The sequence below is a fragment of the Brassica napus genome, chromosome C5 (assembly GCF_020379485.1).
Source record: "Brassica napus cultivar Da-Ae chromosome C5, Da-Ae, whole genome shotgun sequence".
Taxonomy (NCBI): Eukaryota; Viridiplantae; Streptophyta; class Magnoliopsida; order Brassicales; family Brassicaceae; genus Brassica; species Brassica napus.
In genome coordinates, this window is record NC_063448.1 from 45,367,728 (window position 1) to 45,388,946 (window position 21,219).

A 21,219-nucleotide genomic window follows, 5' to 3' on the forward strand; every position below is an offset into this window, starting at 1 on the left:
TACGGAGTGAAGAGAATTGGCGAACAATGTGACGGGAAGGTTTCGCAGACAATGGATAGAATAGAAACGCGTGAAGCGAAGGAGAAGGAAGAGAGCTCCCTCAGTGGCATTTCTGTAAATTTAAACGGAACCAAAGCCATCAAACAGTGCTTCAGCGAACTCTCTTAGCCATCGTTTAGACTTTAGATACAGAGATTTTTTTTTTGCAGGCGGATAAACTAAAGGACAAATCTCCAAAATAACACTTTTCTAAGTTTATATCACAAAAATAGCACTCAAAAACTAAAATGACCAAAATAGCACATTTCTAAGTTTATCCTTTGAAAATTTTAATTTTTTTATTTTTCAAAATTTTAAATCTTATCCCCAAAACCTCATTTCTCAACTCTAAACCCTAAACCCTAAACTCTAAACCCTAAACCCTAAATCCTAAACCCCACCCTTTAACTTTAAACCCTAAGTTTATGACTTTTGATAAAACATTAAGTGCTATTTTTGTGACTTTTGACCTTGAGTGCTAGTTTGAGAACAAAAACTTGATTTAGTGCTATTTTTGTCTTTTTCTCTAAACTAAAAAAAAGAAAAAGATCTAAATAATACTTTACCATATGGAGAAGATTTTATTTCGTACTAATATTGGGCCTATAAAATGGGCTTTTTACAATCCCGTTTTTCTATATATATATATTAGAAACCGGGTTGGGTAAAAAACAGGTTACGTTTCGTTGTCGTGCGAGTCACCGGCGTTGCCTGATTCACTGGCAAATTCAAAAATTTAGTGAGAAAATCTCCGATCGTTTTCACTTTCCGCCACCAATCGTTTTCTCGTGAGACGAAGCTGCGATGGGTCGGCCTCCAAGTAATGGCAGTCCGGCGTTCCGGTTTAACATGGCTGAGGTGATCGACATCTTTGATGTTATTCTCTTTGTAATTGAGTGAGAACTAATTTCTGGGGAAGCGTTTTCCTTTTTTGGTGGTTCATGATAGGTTTATTTTATAAAAAATACTGAGTTTTTATCGATCAATTCAGTTTTCATCTTGTGAAAGTATAGTACTTTCTATCGTTTTGGTTCATAAGTGTTTTCATCTCTATCTGTTATATAGTTATATTCCTTTGTGTTGAAGAAAAGGTTTTATCATGTTTGCTTTAGCTAATCTTCTGTGTTGATAAGGTAATGGAGATGGAGGGAATATTGTTACAGCATAATATAGCAATGCCAAGTCGACATATTCTTGAAGATCTTGCTGACAAGTTTAGGTCTCTACTCCTTCCTTGTAGCTTTGTCTTAAAAAGCACTCGTGTTATATCATATAATAAGTGGTTACCTTCTTCAGTGAATCAGTGGAGCGGAAGGGGAAGATTGTTGTGCAGTTCAAACAAGTAATGTTTTTTTTTTCTTTCAGGATTTTTAAAGTTTTTTTTTTTCTAGACAAGGGACTGTTGGAATTGCCTCTTAAGAAGGTGTTGTTTTTGTATCCATCACAGATATGGAACTGGTTCCAAAACAGGAGATATGCTCTAAGAGCAAGGAGGAATAAAGCTCCTGGGAAGCTTAATGTGTCTTCTTCCATGCCGCCCGGTGTGGATTCAACAAATCAGATGAGAAATGTGCTTTCAGGTATATTAGGTGCCTTGTACTTGCAATCAATTCAAATTGACTGAGAAGCTTATTCATTTGAATAAGTTTCATTGGTTTTTTTTTCTCTTTCATTTTGAGTTTCTTATCCATAAGTCTAGTTCAGTATGGGGCATATTTGCATAGATGCCATTTTTGTAATTGCTTACTATTTATTCTCGTAGTTCCCGGTGTCATGAGGAGTGATTCGTACAAATCTTACTTGGAATTTGAAGCCAAATCTGCCAGGGACGGTGCATGGTAATTTACTTGGATTTGATTTTCAGTAGTTTTGGCTGACTTATGATACTTTTCTTCAACCTCATTACATTTTCCAGTGTTAGTCTCTAATATGTATCTCTTTTGTTTACTTACATTACAGGTATGATGTGCATAATTTTCTAGCTCATAGAAACTTGGAGACTGGTGATCCGGTAAATTCCTATCCAGTTTCTAGTTGACTACTTTGTTCTTTCCCTTGTTCGTTTTGCTTATAAACATATCTTTTCTGTTGGATATTTCAGGAAGTGCAGGTTCGATTTGCGGGTTTTGAAGTTGGAGAAGATGAATGGATAAAAGTCAAGAAGCACATAAGGCTACGATCACACCCATGTGAAGCATCAGAATGTGTTGCAGTTCTTGCTGGAGATCTCGTTCTTTGCTTCCAGGTTTAGAACTATGGTTTCTTAGCAATCAGTGTCATGTGAGTTTATCTCTGACTAGACTTTTGTTATGACATCTTCAGGAAGGTAAAGATCAAGCTCTCTATTTTGACGCCAAAGTTCTTGATGCACAAAGAAGAAGACACGATATAAGAGGTTGTCGTTGTAGGTTCTTGGTGCGTTACAGCCACGACCAGTCCGAGGTTGGACGCTCATCTTTCAAGCTATCTCTAACCATTTTCTTACCTGTCAGCTCCGTTTTGTTTCATGGTTTAAGAATCTGAAGCAAAACCCTCCTCCCCACTCACCTATTTTTTATTTCTTTTCCGTTATCCCAACAGGAAATCGTTCCCTTGAGGAAGATTTGCCGGCGGCCTGAAACAGATTACAGGCTACAGCAACTTCACAGTTCTTCCAATGACTTTGGTAAGTCTAATCAGCTCCAAAAACCCGCTCCAGACGCGGCTGCAGCTCCACAATCCAGCGCATCAGTTCCCATTGTTGTACCCGAGAAGAAAGATCCGAGTTTGATCTCCGCTTCAGCCACTTCAGTTCAACCTGGCTCCAATGCAGCCACTGTCCCCGCTGGTTCTGCGTAGGCTATCTGCTCTATCCCCATTTTGTGACCATATTCACAGTCACTAGCTAGAACTGTAGAGGTTAACTTGGCAGGAGCTTTTGTAAACTTACAGTATGACCAAGTCATCTAAAAACACTATCATGCCATTTTATTTAATCCTTCATGTATGATGGAATGATTATGGTCTAGTCCAGCTTATTCATCATCTATTGATGGTTTACTCTCTTGAACAAACAAACATGCTTGCAAGTTGTAACATGTGGATCAAGATTATTAATGTGGTGAACTAAACATAGACTAGAGAACCATGAAATTGAATGCTTGTGTATTTCTCAGACTAGAAACAGAACAACAGCTTTTACAAACAATTACAAATGATTTAGTTGCTACTTAATAAGAATGGAAATAAAAACAAACTTACAGATGATGGTTTCTACCTTCTGTAACACAAAGGGCTGATCACATTCTCTTTGAACATTTTACCCAATGCCCTACATTCTATCTTATATACACCAAAGATTGTTTTTGTAGGTTGATCACAAACCAACTACACTACATCGGAGCTAGTAATCTCCGGCTATACGATCCACCTCCCGAACCTGACCTAGACCTGGACGGCGAATGAGACGGGGCTTGAACAGGGGACGAGTTAAGAATCTCCTTACCAAGATCTTTAATCTTGTTGATAAGCAGCGTTTGCTCTTGTCTGAAGCTGGACCAAATACTCTTCTTGTTCATCCTCCAAGCGGGAAAACTTGGCTTATTAATGGACCTAGTATTAGATTCGAGTTTATTATGGTTTCTGAGTTAACATTAATTGCTGATAAGTGGATTGACTCTAACCCTTTATATATATTACTTAAGGTTCTGTTAAATTCCTGATGTGAGATATTTTATTCCTAAAACCATCCTCGAGATGATGACTCTTGTTTTAGAACATTTATACTCGGTCGAGTGAGTTCAGTAAAACATTTATACCCGGTTGAGAAGGTTAATTAGAAAAGTTGGATGAATTAGGCTTTTAGGGGTTTTTAGGATATACACTTTGATACCATGTTAGATTCTAGATTTATTATGGGCTTTCAAGTTAAAATCAACTAGATTTTGATCCGCGCGTGGATAATATGTTATACATTTTTATAAATTGTTCATTCACATTTCTAAATACATAGGTTATTTGGATATTTTTTAGATTCCTACACATCATAACCGAACTCACCCGACTCGGCCTCCGCTCATAAATTTATAATATCGAAACGGAGCCTAATTTTAAAACCTAAAAATTTTGATACATAAAAGAATTGATTCATACCCGAACAGAAACCTAAATACTAATGTCTGACTGATTATGTAACCGAATAATAATGTTTTCTTAACTAGTTTGAATTTTTATCACGAAATGGAACAATTACATTCAAACCTTTAAGATTATTATGGTTAACACGTAAAATATATGATACCAAATTATTATGATAAAGTTAATTAATAAAGTAGTTATGAAGAGTTAAAATGGAGTATAAAAGATGTAATAAAGCAATTAAAATACGTAAATTCTATTTTACACTTGTGTAATAAATGTTCTCGAATTATTTGAAAAATACAATAAATGAAGTGGTTAAAATTAATTTAAAATGAATGATGAAGATATAAGAAGAAATCACTTAAAATTAAGCAAGTATTGTTATGTACTTCAATTCTAATAGAATAGATTGGTGATAAGTGGATTGAGCATAATCCTTTATATATTACTTAAGATTTTCTTAAATTTCTAAGGTGAGATACTTTATTCATAATACCTATTGAATCTTGTTGATCAACATGTGGTTTTAGAGTAATTTTCTCTTCTTTTAGGTATATGTTGACTAAACCTAGGGTTTTGGTTTTCTAATTTTATATGGTTTTTGTTAATTTAATCATGGAAAATTGCTGAAGACTCGCGTCAAAACGAAGTAGCAAAGTTTGGTTTGACATCCAGTGGACCACTGTGTCGTCTCTGATGAATCAATCGTATCAATCATGTCGAAATCGATATGTATATCTTTTAAGTAATAACGAGTTTTTTTAGTACAGTTTTTGTTATGTTACTTAATTTGATGGTTACTATTGTTTTTTTTTCCAGATGAATCCTAATAGAATTGATTCCGCCTACCACTTTGAAATCGGTCAAACCTTTGAGTTCATTCAAAAAAATCAAAGTATTAATTCTTTAGTTACTTATTTCTTTTATTCTATGTTAGATCGCTTGGTTAAATACTTAATTCTTCATTCTTTAATTAGAAGTGTGGTTATGGTTTTGTTTTAGACTATTTTGAATAACTATAAAAAGAAAAAAAAGAAAGGAAATAAAGAAGAAGAACAAATAAACTGGTCAATTTTTCAATATTTGAAATCAAGAATGTTTCTTGATAATCTTTATTTAATTCTTTATGTATGATGAATAATTATGGTCTAGTCCAGTTTTTCATCATATGCTGATGATTATCTATTTATTGAACAAACAAACATGCTTTTTAGTTGTAACATATTGGTCAAGGTGAGTCATTTAGATATGCAATTAATTACAATGGATTACTAGTTGATAACACTCACACTTGCGCGAGATGAGTTTTTAATAATAATGTTTGATCATAAAAATCTTAATGTTCTGTAATAATTATAATTTTATAAAGTATAAAATCTATATAACACGCGAGCATGAATATAAGGTTGATAAATAATGTATGGGACCATAGTTGTTGATAAGTTTTTATTTTAATGTCCACAGTTTTAAATTTCGGCTTAAACTAACTTGCCCCATTACTAATATTTTTTCCCATAGAAAAATGATATGGAATTTTGATTGTGTGAGTATGAACTAGACATGAGATAGTGAAATAATTGTATGTCTAGAGAATCACTGTTTATTACAAGAAATCTATACTTACTATATAAAAAATATATAATCTTTTATGGAATAAAATATACTACCGATTCAAGCTCATTTATGTAACAACATACGTAACATACAGTATATCAATTTGTGTTCCTTTCAACATACAATTGCATTTATCAATTTTGAAAATTAATTGATAACATTATAGTCTTGTATTAATGAACGGTCCATGCAATAAATATGTTGTAATATTCTAGTAACATAAGATTTTTTAACTAAAGGGTGTGAGGAACACTGAAGCTGACACCTAAACATTGAACTAAATGTTATAATTTAAAAAAATGTTTCTCTTTAATATATAAGATCTTTAATATATATGAGATTAATGCGGTGAACTGAACTTAAGACTAGAGAAGAGAACCATGAGGTTGGAATAGTATACAGCTTCTCTAGTTTCCGTAAATTATTTCTCAGACTAGAAACAGAATAACAGTTTTTACAAACTATTACAACTGCTTTAGTGGCTACTCAATAACAATGGAAATAAAAAACAAACTTACAGATGATGGTTTCTACCTTTCTGTAACACAAAGGGCTGATCACATTCTCTTTAAACATTTTATCCAATGCCCTACATATCTATCTATATACACCATAGATTGTTTTTGTAGGTTGATCACAAACTAACTACACTACATTGGCGCTGGTAATCTTAGCCGGCTATACGATCCACCTCCCGAACCAGACCCGGACCTAGACGGCGAATGAGACGTGGCTTGAACAGGGGACGAGTTAAGAATCTCTTTACCAAGATCTTTAATCTTGTTGATAAGCAGCATCTGCTCTGTCTGAAGCTGGACCAAATACTCTTCTTGCTCATCCTCCAAACTCTCCAGCTCTCCCAAAGCTTCACCAAGACCTTCGAGATCTCCATCGTCGATCAAATTCTGAAACTTTATCATCACCTGCTTCATCTGGTTAGACAACAAGAGCGCTTTGTTGAACGGAGAGCTAGAGTCCGCGCTGGCTCTTCTTGGAGCCTCGGTGACTTTCCTCGTGACTCTCACACGGATCTCTCCACGTGTCACTCCTTGGAGAGGTATCCACTTGTCGGCTGTCTCGTTTGGCTTTAGCCGTTGGTATTCCACAACGCAGTTACCGATGCTTGAAGTTGGAAGCAGTGTGTTATGGTCTTTGACGTGTAGCTCCAAGGAGCTCCCATCATCTGGGAACTCCATTGTCTGATTCCATTTGGGATGCAATGTCTTGTAAATAACCTGAAGAAAAACACACAACAACAGTAAAGTTTTGTCTTATGTCTCTATTGAGTCCAAAACAGTTTCTTCATTACCTTTGTCCTCTGTTTCTTCTCTCCGTACTGAACCCTGACGTAAGGATCACTGGTTCCTCTAAGATCCGCAGCCACGAGATCCCGGGCTTCAACAAGCACCAGTTCAATCAAGCCTTTACTAGAATCCGCCTGAGATTAAAAGATAAAACATCAAGGAAAAGAAGAGAGAAAAAAGAGTGAGATTTGTTTTCTTCAAGAACACTTACTTCACTATACTCAGGACTAAGAGCTTCGATCAAAAGCTCTATCTCTCCAGAACTAACTTCTTCAAGAGGAACCCATATATGCATTTCGCTGTTACTAATCCCATGAAGACTCAACGTAGCTGTACCGATGTTGTCAGTGCCAAGCATCTCTTCTCTATAGCATTTCACTTTCAGATATTCTTCTCCTGCCAACTCCTCAAACTCAAACTTCTGGTTCCACACACCCTCTGCCGCGTTCACCGTCTTAGTTTTTTGTATAGTCTATTACACAAACAAGAAGAATATTAAACAAAAAATAAACTCACTTTACATGCAGAGTTACGCAGTGATTACTTACTTTCCCATACTGCAACTTGACATTAGCGTCGCATTTTCCAGTCTTAGAAACAAGATTCTTCCCTGCTAAAACCGTGACGATTATCTTCCGACCGGTTTTCGAGAACAAGCTAGCCGATCCATCGAGTGAGTGTAAAGAACTTGAGTTAACACCGTTCAAGCTATGTGAGCCATCAGAGAAGTGCCATTCCTTTAGAAGTAGCCGCACAGTCAACTAAAATGAAGATAACAACAGTAAGGAGACGAACTTGCAAAGCAAATAACACAGTAAACGACCATAAAACAGTTTTTCTATAACGATTTTAAGAAAAAAACAATTGGTCTAGGCGCCTAGATAGTAATCCCTATAAAGCGTACCGATCACTTGAACACTGGTAATAAATACATAAACAAACTTGACTAGTAAGTATATATACCTCGCTGGAGCTAACACCTTCAAAGGGAACAACCATCTCAACTTCTTGACCACAGAACTCAGCGTGTTTAGCTATCACACCGTTATCATATCCAACGGCCCAAAACATTGTAGAATCATCGTTAACGTATTTGAGCTGTTACATTTGAATAGAGAAGAAACGTTCAACGGCAACGAAATGTAACTACTTAGCAGTGTTATTGATTCATGTCATTACCTTAACTTCGCAGCTAGCGAGACTGTCGTATCTGACACTAGCAGGATTATTCTCGTAGAGGTTAAACTTAAGCGTCCCCGTATTGTCGTGTAAGATCATGTTGAACGTTGACTGATAAGCTGGATTGGGTCCTGTTCTCATCTCGGTTCTTCGAGACAGCTGTTCTAGCTCGACCTCCACGAACGTTTGTACAGGTTTGTTGCTGCTGCTGCCACCGTTACTACTTTCCGCAATGTCGGGACTTCTCGAGGAGGGGCTTCCGCGGAGGACGCTGCGATGAAGGTTGCTACCGGAGACTACTGTTACGTAGATGATTCCTCCTACTGCTGTTTTGTGAAGATCGGTGGCTGGTAATGAGAAACATCCTCGTCTTGGCTCCACCATCTTCTTGTTCAATGTTTCCGTTAGGATCTTCACCTGAAACGGGAAGAGAATAACGGTTTTACCCTTTTATCGGTTTAAAAAAAAACTAATATTATTTGGAGAAAATGTAAGAGAAACAAACCAGCCAAGAGGAGACACCGGGAAGCTCTGTGGCGGGAAGAGATTGGCCACCGCCACCGCCGAAAGCAACTCCGATTCTAACGTCAGGGTTAGATACAAAGGAATAGAGCATTGCTTTTCCTTCTAGAGTTGGTCTGATTAGTATCTGTAGAATAAATGAAGTAAGACTCGCAAGTTTCAACGAAAAGACTAAAAGTTTAGACCAATAATAGTTACACTTACATCTCCTTTGATGCAAAGACTGTTGACGACGATTCTTGCTGTTCTGTTAAACGGTTTGGACAACTTGGCTTGGAGCAAGATGCTTAGATCAGATGTGTCCCAAGTGAAATCTAACCGCAAGATTTTCTATACCGGAAGAGAAAAAAAAGGGTAAAGTATTAAGTCAAAAGCCAAACCTTTTTCTTGGAATATTTGCAGTCAAAAGAAAATGTAGTAAAGGAACCTGTTCCCCTGATTGAGACCAACATGTTCCGTTGAGTCCCAGCAAAGGAGGACATGAGCCAAGAGAGAACTCCAACAACTGTATATTTTCTATTAGTCTTGATCTTCGTTGCCTCAACCGTTTCTGCGTTTTAGATTAAAAAAATAAATACCAAACGTTACACAATGTTTTAGAAGGAACCAACGGGCACAAAAACACATGTTAGGTAGTAAGAGCACATAGCTGAGAATGAATCTGACCTCTACCATAGAAGAAAATCTGAGAGAGAGTTTTTTGTTCATGAAGTTTAGCCAAATTTCAGACAGTAATTTGTTCAGCCATTGGCAATGTTCCAATGGAGTTATAGTCTGTACACAAAGACAATCAAAGGAGTCTTGTAAAAATGGAGCAAATGTAACAAAAGTTTCCAGGTAAAAAACAAAACGAGGGTAACAGAAAGTCTCACCGAAGCATTGAAAACGTTTTGCTTCCACTTCCTGGTTAGATCTTCTGCAAGTATTGCCCTTTGGTAACTCCCATACTGCAGAGAAACAACATATGAACAGCAGTGAGAAAAAAACAAAGCAAGACTTAAACAGTAAACCTCAATATCCTAATTATGTGTGCATATGAACAAATTGACTAAAGCTCCTGAAAATTCACCAAGTTTAACATAAGAAACCTACACAAAACATTCTAGCGAGTAAATAGTAACATAAGTAAGCTTCAAACTCAAATATATATATATATATATATATATATAAAGATTGTCACTCTTCCATGTCTAAGCAATTTACCATAACTATTTCGAAAGATCAAACACTTTTGGGTGTATATGACAAGTTTGTAAAAGTTAGGTATAAACAAAAAGGCATAAAGCCTCCAACTTTATCACAGGATTCTATAACAATATCCATTAACCATTAAATTAACCTTTTAAAGGGGCAAATTAAAACAAGAAAAAGACTTTATCTATATGTAAGCTTGAATCCCACACAGCAATCAAATACAGGAAAAAAAAAAGGAAGTGACTTTTTGGGTGGATTACCTGAAGAGAAGCCCAAACAGCAACAACGAGAGGAACCCAGTTGGAGAAAGCGAAGACCCATCTCTCAATAGCCCAGAAAGCTAACACCAAAGGAACCAGCAACAGAAGAGAGTGTCTCTCCGCAACTAGATGATTGAAAAACTCTCTTGCAGCTTCGGTGTTTATGAAACCTTTCCTCTTTATTCTCCGAACCATCTTCTTCAAATTTGCTTCTTCAAGCTTCTTTAAGGATCCATGGTCAGAATCTGAAAGCCTTCTTGAGTTGAGCTTGGAATCTGAAGAGTTTTAAGAATAAAGTAAGAACTTTTCTTTAAGCTCCCAACAACATTTGATTTGTTCAACAAGCTTCACAGATCCACGGTGGGTTGAGATATTTATATTTTCTTCTGCACAAGTGGACGAAGAAAGAACAGTAAATAATCTGGGAAAGAAAAAAAAACTGAAAAAGTCTGTGGGAAGAAGTTTCGATTAATAAGAATGGGACTCTTTCAGACAAGAACTCCGATCTCCCAAGTTACCTGTCGGTAACTCTTAGCTTCTGGTAACGGATATTTAGACAGCATCAACTGTGTGACAAAAGAGTCCTCCCATAATTTCTGCCTTTTTCTAATTTATTTACGACAAAAAACCTCAAAGAAAGACTTTTAAAAGTCTTCTTATGTTTTATATAAATAAATCTCTTTTTTTTTGGCAATATAGAAATACAATCCAATGATACCAACTTACGTTAATTTTTTACTCTGCCAAAGTATAAGACTGTAGTCATAAAAAGTAAAATAGAATCAAACGTGGTAATAATAATATTATTAAAAAGTTATTAAAATACTTACTGTATGTTTTTTAATTGCTTATCAGGAAAGAACAAAAAAAACTTAAAGAAAGACTTTACAACCCATTGATGTTAATTTACTATGCCATATAAAAATAAAAATATTTTGTGTATGAAAATTGAAATAGAATAAAACGTGGTAATAATAAGGGATATTATAAAAAGTATCAGAATACTTGCTGTATGCTTTTTATCTTATAGATGAACACCACCTCGAATTGATGTTCTTTTATAAATACAATCCATTGTTGATATCAATATAATAAAGTTTACTTGGTCCCATGTCACAGAGAGAGATCACGACCGTTTGTAAATAGCAGGAAAAAGTAATGACCGTCCGATATGCCTGCCGTCTGTTATTGACTGTTCACTTCACTGGTCATAGTCTACACCCCTTTACCGTTGACTTTTCAGATAACCTAAAAGACGCGTCATGGACCAGATCCGAGCGGCACGTTTTGCTCTTTCCTTGTTATAGTCTCTTCGTCAAAGGATTAAGAAATCTCTGAAACGTTTATAATTTCAGATCTAAAGACATATGTATGTACTTCAAATCCAAGCAACACATGTTAAATAACATTTTTTCTTCAACGCATTGGGTTAGATTTGAATTATATATTATATTTTAGACGAATAGTCTTTGTTTAATAATGGATCTTAATCAGCCAACTCCAAATCTATAAACATTTGTTGTTATTAAATGAATGCGATTCGATATAACAGGTTCAGGATAAGTAAATAGTCATTTCGCTCAACCCCGTAATTATTGACATGTTGTTCGTTTTATTTAATGCTATTGAAACTGGAGGTCCTTCCGTCAAAATCAGTGATTAATATAGCATGTTCTTATTTTAGAAGTTTGAAGTTAGAAGTTAGAAGTTAGAAGTTAGAAGTTAGAAGTTAGAACTAATAACACCCCGTAAGCACTAGTGAATAGTACAAACCATGTATATGCAAGAAATATCGATCCTAAAGTTTTAATCTATGTGATCTTTAACGCATCAAACGCACACCGAAGAAAAAAAGACGGAAGACCGACGGGGAGGAGAGAGATAGAAAGAAAGAGAGCGGAGATGTCGATAGCTTTGCTTTTGCCCTCGCCGGTGATGACGCAGAAGCCGTTGTCAATAACTTCTCCTCCCCGTGGCTTTGGATCTTCTTCTTCTCGTCTCCTTCAAGTTTCTTGCGTCACCAAGAACCCTCCTAGCTTTAGCGTGAAGATTTCCCCCCGCCTTGTCTAAATTCTGGTGGTCTCTACCGCTGGAGGGAAGACGCGGTCGCAAGAGGAGTGGGTGTGGTGGGCCTGTCGTATGGTCAGTTGTGATCCGGTTCCCGGGAGACAGGGGCTTGCACAGATCTGTCGACGCCGGTTTTATCTCCGAGGGGTGGAGGCTTCGACAGCTCCGCCGTCGTCGGTCAAGTTTCCGGGATGTGAAGGTATGTTCTTCCTTACGTCGCCGGCTGTGGTGGTCCGTTAATTTGGACTTTGGTTCCTTTATGTGTGTGAGCTGTTTGGCTCGCGGTTAAGTGGGTATAATTGGATCTTGGATCTCAATCGGATGAGGAATCGTTGACATCGGTATACTCTCTCCGAGTAGAAGAAGGAAAAGCTTCGATGATAGCTGTGCTTCTAGTCGGGAGCTCTGCATGTTTTGAGTTCCGGCGAAGCTAAGGGCAAAAGTGTGGTGTTTCTCCGCCGCCTGTCCAAAGTGTTTGGTGGTGCAAAGTCGGAGATGATCTCACGTGGTCGATGAACTCTCCGGCGTGAAGACTTGGCTGCGGAGAACAACTACGGAGGTGTGGAGGCTCTGCAGGTTAGGAGCTCCGCCGAAAAATGGTGTCGGTGGCCGTCTCGATTCGGCGCGACTAGGGCGAACTGCCCGCGTTTGTGTATTGGGCCGGTTGGGCCGTGCTTTCCCTTTTGGTTTCGGCCTGTTCGTTGTAATTGCCCGGTTTGTATTATGGGCTTTTGTTTTAGTACGCTTGTACTTGGGCTTCGGCCATGGACTTGGCCCGTTTCCTTTTTAATAAAATTATCGACGGAAGAAAAAAAGTTTTAATCTATGTACCATCAGTGAATAGTACAAATCATGGCATTGTTTAATGAAAAACACAAGAAACAATATAAAAATGTGAACTAGGAGTTTCTAAAGTTAAAATGTGAACTAGGAGTTGCTAAAGTTGGTAGGTCGGACAGCATTGCTTGCTTGCTTGAGTGAGATATTAAAATACATACACACAACCTGTCATCCAGAAATTAGTATAGACAATACTGAATAAAATAAAGAAAAAATTACATTTAAGTATCAAAGTATATACCTATAAAGAACAATTAAAATCAACGCATAACTGAAAAGAACTAAAAGTCAACGCATTGCACATTCCCATTTGCTTTCAAAATAGGGCTTGGAATTCGAGTGTTCAAAAAAAAAGAGCTTGGTATTTGCATAATGCAAAACTGGTGGAGGCAATGGTGGATTAGAACAAATTATCCCCAAGAATTAGTACAATTTGTCTGCCATGATCCTTGTGTTGTCCCACAAATATGTAATGCATGGCTTGTCCTGATTACACATTTTTCATAATTCTGAGCATAAACTATGCTGAGCAATTGCACACCCCCCCCCCCCCCCCCCCCCCCCCCCCCCCGTCCCCTTTCAAGAAAATGAGATTTTACTGACAAAAAAAGATGCTTCTTCGAAGAACATCAGATAGTTTTAAACCTCGTGGGACAACACAAGGACCATGGCGGAGTAACCAGTTTGGTTTAGTCTTTATCTCGAGTTATCTCGGAGTTAATGTGAGAAAGAAGGGGATATGAGCTCTAAGAGAGGAGAAACAATTGGGTTAGATCTTTAGGATATGATACCATAAAACAACTTCTTTACTAGATACCATGTGTGTATTCACATAGTAATAGTGTGGTATTTACACAACTAGGATTTACTAAGATATGGTAGAAAACTGTAAGATAACAGAACTAAATACATACATACATCATTATCTAATATATATATTTAAATTCACCATCTCAAAATGCTAGAGTTAGCGTATATGGGACGACGATCTCAAGCAAACCTTAAAAGAGCGATTAATTATCTCAAAGATGATGGCTTGAAGGCTATTCTCATGTTTAACATCTCAACATTTTGAGGTTCCTCCTTATACTCCACTAGAATGGTTTGTTTTCGCCTACACTCCGCTTGAAGGATATTCTCATGTTTAATAACTCCACGTGAAGGCTATTCTCATGTTTAATATCCAGCATTCATCACTTAGTATTCCTTTGATCACGTGTCACATGTTACCAAAGGCTAAAATGACTTTTTGTATAGAATTTTCAGTCTAATTAACCCAATATGCAAATACAGCACAAGAAGTCTAGTAAATAAGTACTGTTGATATCGTAGCAAGCATGATATCCATAACTTGATAATAAATAATTAGGTCATCAAAACATAAATAAGAAGTGCTCATTGCATACTTTGAATATAAAAACACATTTTAATGTTACTGAAGAAGATAAATAGTTTAAGAGAAAAAAAAAATAGAGAGCTAGAAAGTTGCATGAACTAGTGATAAACTTGGAAAATAAGGAACAGCTAAGCCATAGCAACCAGAATAATACAAATGATAAACAGTCGAGTCAGGATCAAGATCAAAGTCAACAAGGCTTCCTTGATAGGTAAGCGAGAGGACGACTTTATTGTTATCCCTGGAAATGGCCAAAGGTGTGAGAGGCTGTGAAGTGATACCACCAAACCAACAGGAAGTAGAATTCAAGTCAACTGAGAAGATTCTCTCCCACTTGTTGCATTCTTCAACCCTCCACCAAAACTCTTGCTTACAATCTCCCTTGAGCTCAGAAATGCAGAGACGACCGTCAAGATTACATAAACCAATTTTGTCACCAGAGGCATCAGGGGTAATAAAAGGTGGTGTTGAGGTGACTTGAAACATCTCTGTATGAATATCGAAAACTATGAGTTTGGTTTGTGTTGATGGGTATCCTCGTTCATCTCCCGTAAGCCAGTATAATGATCCGTTTGCAAACGATGGCCTCTGATTCGACAAGATTTGGTGATGATCAAGAGGTCTGGTAGTCACAAATCTCCATCTCCATTCCTCTAAATCGAAAACCTCGCATCTTGTCTTCTTCTTCTTGTTCAAGGTAGCAGGATATATATTATAGAGCCACACTATCTTATATCGTCCTGTGTCCCTGTCTTTCCCAAATCCAAACCTAGTAAATAATATGAATGGCACTGGAACAGGATGTAGATCATCATCTTCATCTGTCACGTCCTCCATCTCCACCTCCAGATCTGGGTCTGGATGGTCTTTATGGAGCTGCTGAAATTTCGCTAAGGGGAGTGGGGGTACCAACGATGTTTCTGTGGCCATATTTATCACTCTCACTGCATCCGTCAAGCCATAGAAGCAGACAAGGCCATCGCAGCATTCGGAGATCGCGATAGCACCCTTAATCTCTTCAATTTTCAAACAGAGGCTCTCCTCAATAGAAGTCGTCTCCATGTCCCTTTGCTCAAAACGAATATGATACTGACCATAAGAGACAAACATGAGTTTAGGATCTTTGCTTCTCTGATGAGCCATGTGTCTTGCCCCAAAATCTCTCGTCTTAATCATGGATTCCCAGTGCTTTGAAACAGCTTGGAACCTCATAATCGATCTCACCGGAAGCCTCTTCACGATTTCTTCCATGACATCATTGGGGATCTCAATCTTCCACTCTCTTCTTCCTTTTCTTCTCCGTTTGGTTTCTCTTTGTTTCATGGGAAAGCTTCTCTGATAAATCACCATCGACGCCATCATGTTCTTCCACTCCCAATCTACAAAATTTATACAGCCAACCCTCGATTTTCATTTTTTCCTTTTTATTTTTGTTTTTTTTATATGGCAACTACCACCGATTTCCTTTTTTTTTAAACAAGAAAAAAGACTCATTCCGCCGACAATACCTAACCTAAACCCCTCTACTACGCCTGGACGTTCGGGTCTTCAGATCGGGTTTGGGCCGGTTCCTTTCGAGTCCGGATTTTTTCGGGTCCTAAATATTTAGACCTAATAGGTACTTAGAAATTTTCGGTTCTTCTCGGGTCCGGGTCGGTTCGGGTCGGTTCTTCTCGGGTCCGGGTCGGTTCGGGTCTATAATTAAAATACCCATAAAATATCCATAAATTTTCCGGTCCATATCGGGTCCGGGTCGGGTTCGGGTATTTAGGATCTGAAAAAGATATGATATACCCAATTCCATCAACTTTAGTTGAATATTTGTCATATATATCTAAAATTTTACAAAACAACTTAAATGAAACTATTAATAATTAAAATAAAACATTTTAAAAATCTAAATATTACATTTTAAAACTTTATATTACTTAATAAATGTTAAAAAATAATAACAAATGTTGTTAACAAAAGATATTTCAACTAAATCATAAAATAATCTATATATAATAGCAAACCTGTTTTTTTTAAACTGCTGATGTCATATTTTTATTATAGAAAAAAAAACAAAATCTAAGGGTAAGGATGACTCTGAAAATATAATCTAAGGGATAGAATTTTGTTTAAGATGAAGGGTATGATGTCATGATTCACATTAGCTATCGACGCCTTCTTCCTACCTCCTCAAAAGCATCCCTAAAACAAATTGCAGAACCGTCGTACCCTTTAAAAATTATATCTTTTCACACTCAACGTGTTTCAATGAAACGGTCATCATCTTAAAAGTTGTATCTTTTCAGAAGAATATATATTGAAGAGATTTGTACAAGTTTTCAGATTTATGTATAACGAAGCCAACATTACGGACATTATCGATAGGCTAGGAAGCATCGGTGATTTATCGAGTACATCGGATACTCTCTTTTTTCCAGTTAAAGGGATCCATGTATACTCCGGCGTTATATACTTCGGTGTCCGAGTTGTTCACAAACGGTATTCCATGTCTTTGTTCTAGACTCCGGAGATTGTGCCGCTGTTGAGAACGAGGTTGAGTTTCGTGGGGATGACAAGGTATGGATTTGGAAGTTCAGAATTTGAATCTCTTGTCTTGACTGTTGATTACGGAACTTGTGGAACTGTAATAGGTTCTGTAATACATTCGTGGAACTTTTTCGTTTCTGCAATCTTGGTTTTAAATAGTGTTATTGTCATGTTCATTGTTAAATATGCATGTAGGAGATGAGTAACTTTTGTATACTAATGTACATATCCATCGTGGGGTTTTGTAGCAGATTCAGTCATCTATATTGCAATTCTGTGAAGTAGATCAAAGTGTTGGGAGAAACATTGTGTAGCCAAAAGGGTTGACTAATGTGTTTATAGTATACAAGTTAGAAACTTGGAGGTGCTCATGGTTTTTTGAAGACACAGACACACACACCTTCCATTTGTGGCAGATGCCCCTTTCTTCCCCAAATTGCTTTGATCACTCTGTTTGAAGTGAAAATGAGAGAGAGAGACATCTGCACAAGTTTAGAAGGGAAGAACAAGTGTTGGAGGGTTTTGCTTGAAATGTCCAGATTGTAGATACCATGGCAAGCCAACGGCAGCAAATACCATGACACTTTTACAATCATGAAGTGCGCCAAAGTGTAGGAAATCACAGATATCAACACAGACTTTCAGCTTTAACATCATCCAATCTCAAACACCTGAAGAAGAATCATGTTTAAAATAGTGAGTAACAAGAAGAAGAAGTTAAATGTCAATACTTATTGAAAATCTATATACCTCTTTGGGTAGTGTATCCATTAAAGGGACATTATTAGGAAGATCTTGTCCAATTCGTTTGAATCCATAGCTTTATGTTAACTGTTCTCTGTTTTCTACACTGTCAACTGAAAGGGGTGTGGGCTGGAACAGCCACTGTTTTAATACATCCAAACCATTTGCAAAGATAAGTTAGGAGACCTGCCAAAGAAAACTAGAGAAGCCTTTAAAACTTTATGTGAGAAACAAAAAGCCACTTTGGAGCAACCTCTAGCGAGCGCGATACGAGAAGAAGCAGCAGCTTATGAAAGATGGCAACGGTTAGCTTACTTGGAGGAAGAATTTTACAAGCAAAGATCGAAGTTACATTGGCTTGATGTGGGAGATGGTAACAATAGGGTCTTTCACAATGCGATAAAAGTTAGAGAAGTACGGAATGGTATTCGAGAAGTAATGAGAGCTGATGGTACTTTGGCTAAGACTGATGAGGAGATAAAAGTTGAAGCAGAGGGTTTCTTCTCACAATTTTTGAATGTTGTTCCTGAGGACTTTGAAGGAGTAACAGTGGAGAGACTGCGAGAGCTGTTGGGTTTTCAATGTAGTGAGATTGATTGTGGAAAGCTAGTGAAGGAGGTGACAAAAGAGGAGATTAAGGAGGTTCTTTTCAAGATGCCAGGGCACAAATCACCAGGGCCAGATGGGTATACCTCAGAGTTCTTCAAAGAAACTTGGCAGATAATTGGGGATGATGTCACTATTGCTGTCCAGTCTTTTTTCATTAAGGGGTTCTTACCGAAAGGTCTCAACTCTACCATACTGGTACTGATTCCGAAAACAACAGAAGCGAAGATCATGAGGGACTACAGGCCAATCTCGTGCTACAATGTATTATACAAAATAATATCAAAGCTCCTGGCAAACAGATTGAAGGGTATTTTGCCGAAATGTATCTCTTGGAATCAGTCTGCGTTCATTAAGGAGAGGTTGTTGATGGAGAACGTGCTGTTAGCTACAGAGATTGTGAAAGATTATCATAAAGAGGACATATTTCCAAGGTGTGCAATGATGATCGACATATCAAAAGCTTTTGACTCTGTGCAATGGAGCTTCCTACTCAACACGCTTCAAGCCCTTGGTCTCCCTGAGAAGTTCATTAAATGGATCTCACTCTGTATATCTACAGCTTCTTTCTCTGTCCAAGTTAATGGAGAGCTGGCTGGGTATTTTCAGAGTAATAGAGGTTTGCGTCAAGGATGCTCCCTATCTCCATATCTGTTCGTTATATGTATGAATGTATTATCAAAGATGTTGGATGAAGCAGCCTCCCGAAACTTGATAGGATTCCATCCGAAGTGTAAAAACATTGGTCTCACTCACCTTTGTTTTGCATATGACTTAATGGTTTTCATTGAGGGTTCTCGAAGATCTGTGGAAGGGATATTGAGAGTTTTTGAGAAGTTTGATAAAATGTATGGCCTGAAGATCAGTTTGGAAAAATCTACCCTGTTTATGGCGGGATTCTCAGATCAAAAGAGAGCAGAAATCGTAAGTCATTTTCCCCTAGCATCTGGAAATCTTCCCGTCAGATACTTAGGACTGCCATTGCTCACAAAGAACATGTCAGTAAATGATTTTCTTCCGCTAGTTGAGAAAATTAGAAAGAGGATCGGATCATGGACAAGCCGCTTCTTATCTTACGCATGCAGGTTGCAACTGATAAATTCAGTCATCATGAGCTTGGTTAACTTCTGGATGGCAGCTTTCAGGTTGCCAAGTGGTTGCATTCAGGAAATAGAGCGAATCTGTTCGGCTTTCTTATGGTCTGGTGTGGAGATGAACAGCAGGAAAACAAAAATCAGTTGGAAGGAAGTGTGTAGAACGAACCAGGAAGGAGGCTTGGGTATCAGATCTTTGAAGGAGATGAATGTAGTTTGTATTTTGAAGCTTATTTGGAGAATACTAGCTGCTAAATCTCTTTGGGTCAGTTGGATTAAGATGTATCTCATCAGAAAGAGTTCATTCGGGTCTATAAAGGATACATCGCAACTGGGCTCTTGGATATGGAGGAAAATTCTGAAGTACAGGGAGAAGGCAAAGGAGCTATATAGGGTGGAGGTTAGAAATGGTGAGAGAGCTTCTTTTTGGTATGATAAATGGTCTCCTCTTGGATGCTTAAAAGACTTATTGGGTAATGGAGGTTGTATAGACATGGGTTTAACAGAGAATGCAAAGGTTGTGGATTGTCGTTGTCATAGAAGAAAGAATCATCGATTTATGATCCTTAACAGAGTAGAGCAGGAGATAGAGAAGTTTAAAGTTAATTGGAGACAAGATGAGAAAGATGTCTATCTTTGGAGAAGTGGGAATAATAAATTCAAGGAGAAATTCTCTACTGCAGAAATCTGGCAGCAAATCAGAGAACAACATCAACACTACGATTGGCATAAAGCTGTGTGGTTCAAACACGCAACACCGAAGTACTCTTTTGTGGTCTGGATCGCTTTGAGGGACGACTGTCAACAGGAAGTAGAATGACACAATGGTCCGCAAGTGTTGACACCTCTTGTATCTTCTGCCACGTACCGATGGAAACAGTTGATCACCTCTTTTTTGAGTGTTCATACACAAAGCAGATATGGGAGAAACTAGCGAGAGGTGTGCTAAGGGATCGGTTTACATCGAGCTGGTCTGATATTAGGAGGATAATTGTTGATGAAGATCAGGAGAAAATGCTCCTCTTTACTATCAGATATCTATTTCAGACTGCAGTTCACAGCATTTGGAGAGAGAGAAACCGAAGAAGACACGGGAAGGCTGCTTCTCCATATGCTCTAATTGCAAAGCTGATCGACAAGACCATGAGAAATAAATTCTCAATCATTCAAAAGAAGGGGGATAAGAGGCTGGCAGGAGGGTTACAATATTGGTTTTCAACAAGATAATACTTCATGGGAGGGGGACTTGAGCTGCAGTTTTGAGAAAGGGATAAACTATTGAAGGTTAAAAATTTGATTAGGAAGAACCAGTAGGAGTGAGAGCTGGATATCCAGTAGGAGTGAGAGCTGGCTGCCTAGTAGGAGTGAGAGCTAGGTAGAATTGAGAAGGATGGGAAGAGATGAGGAGGTAGATGAGCTGAAGCATGATTTTCTTTTTGATTTTATAAATCTTGTATAGAAATCTTAGGAGAAAGGCCACACATAGTTGTAACAAGGTTTTTTCTTTTTGAATTAAATTTAACATTCAATTCAAAAAAAAAAAAAAAAAAAAAGATCAATCGTTCTCACAACATACACACCTGCATGCATCCACCAACACAATACAATTAATTACTGCTTTAGCCCTCCGGATTAACATAAGAAAACCCACAAGAACTAAGAGACATCCGGAAGAACACAAGCAAACCCTCTATAGTAAAGGT

General features: G+C 37.6%; 3 protein-coding genes across 3 annotated transcripts; 1 reads left to right on the top strand and 2 right to left on the bottom strand.

The window, feature by feature from the left end:
- Positions 1-677: 677 nt before the first annotated feature.
- On the top strand, positions 678-3,067 carry LOC111198051 (protein SAWADEE HOMEODOMAIN HOMOLOG 2). The gene is made up of 9 exons (XM_022704004.2): positions 678-897; positions 1,173-1,258; positions 1,336-1,381; positions 1,487-1,619; positions 1,802-1,877; positions 1,999-2,050; positions 2,141-2,284; positions 2,362-2,481; positions 2,620-3,067. Exons 1-9 carry the CDS (start codon positions 844-846, stop codon positions 2,875-2,877), a joined length of 969 nt encoding a protein of 322 aa, XP_022559725.1. The 5' UTR covers positions 678-843; the 3' UTR covers positions 2,878-3,067.
- Positions 3,068-6,180: 3,113 nt separating this feature from the next.
- On the bottom strand, positions 6,181-11,722 carry LOC111198050. Its single transcript, XM_022704736.2, has 13 exons — positions 10,750-11,722; positions 10,232-10,617; positions 9,650-9,724; positions 9,444-9,551; positions 9,205-9,327; positions 8,982-9,107; positions 8,761-8,904; positions 8,256-8,672; positions 8,040-8,174; positions 7,625-7,837; positions 7,288-7,548; positions 7,082-7,210; positions 6,181-7,007 (listed from the first exon to the last, which is right to left on the bottom strand). The coding sequence occupies exons 2-13, from the start codon at positions 10,424-10,426 to the stop codon at positions 6,423-6,425; spliced, it is 2,511 nt and encodes an 836-aa protein (XP_022560457.1). The 5' UTR covers positions 10,427-10,617; positions 10,750-11,722; the 3' UTR covers positions 6,181-6,422.
- A 2,795-nt stretch (positions 11,723-14,517) lies between these two features.
- Positions 14,518-15,991, bottom strand: LOC106353506 (putative F-box protein At2g02030). The gene has a single exon (XM_048758418.1). The coding sequence runs from the start codon at positions 15,894-15,896 to the stop codon at positions 14,616-14,618; it is 1,281 nt and encodes a 426-aa protein (XP_048614375.1). The 5' UTR covers positions 15,897-15,991; the 3' UTR covers positions 14,518-14,615.
- Between the last annotated feature and the right edge of the window lie 5,228 nt (positions 15,992-21,219).

Excerpts from the sequence above, each read along its gene's own strand:
- LOC111198050 (XM_022704736.2), bottom strand. The coding sequence starts at position 10,426 with ATGGTTCGGAGAATAAAGAGGAAAGGTTTCATAAACACCGAAGCTGCA. Across the intron at positions 7,838-8,039 it reads AAGGTGTTAGCTCCAGCGAG|TTGACTGTGCGGCTACTTCT; the intron begins GTATATATACTT and ends TCTTCATTTTAG. Across the intron at positions 7,549-7,624 it reads TCAAGTTGCAGTATGGGAAA|ACTATACAAAAAACTAAGAC; the intron begins GTAAGTAATCAC and ends TTTGTGTAATAG.
- LOC111198051 (XM_022704004.2), top strand. The coding sequence starts at position 844 with ATGGGTCGGCCTCCAAGTAATGGCAGTCCGGCGTTCCGGTTTAACATG. Across the intron at positions 1,259-1,335 it reads GATCTTGCTGACAAGTTTAG|TGAATCAGTGGAGCGGAAGG; the intron begins GTCTCTACTCCT and ends TACCTTCTTCAG. Across the intron at positions 1,878-1,998 it reads TCTGCCAGGGACGGTGCATG|GTATGATGTGCATAATTTTC; the intron begins GTAATTTACTTG and ends CTTACATTACAG.
- LOC106353506 (XM_048758418.1), bottom strand. The coding sequence starts at position 15,896 with ATGATGGCGTCGATGGTGATTTATCAGAGAAGCTTTCCCATGAAACAA.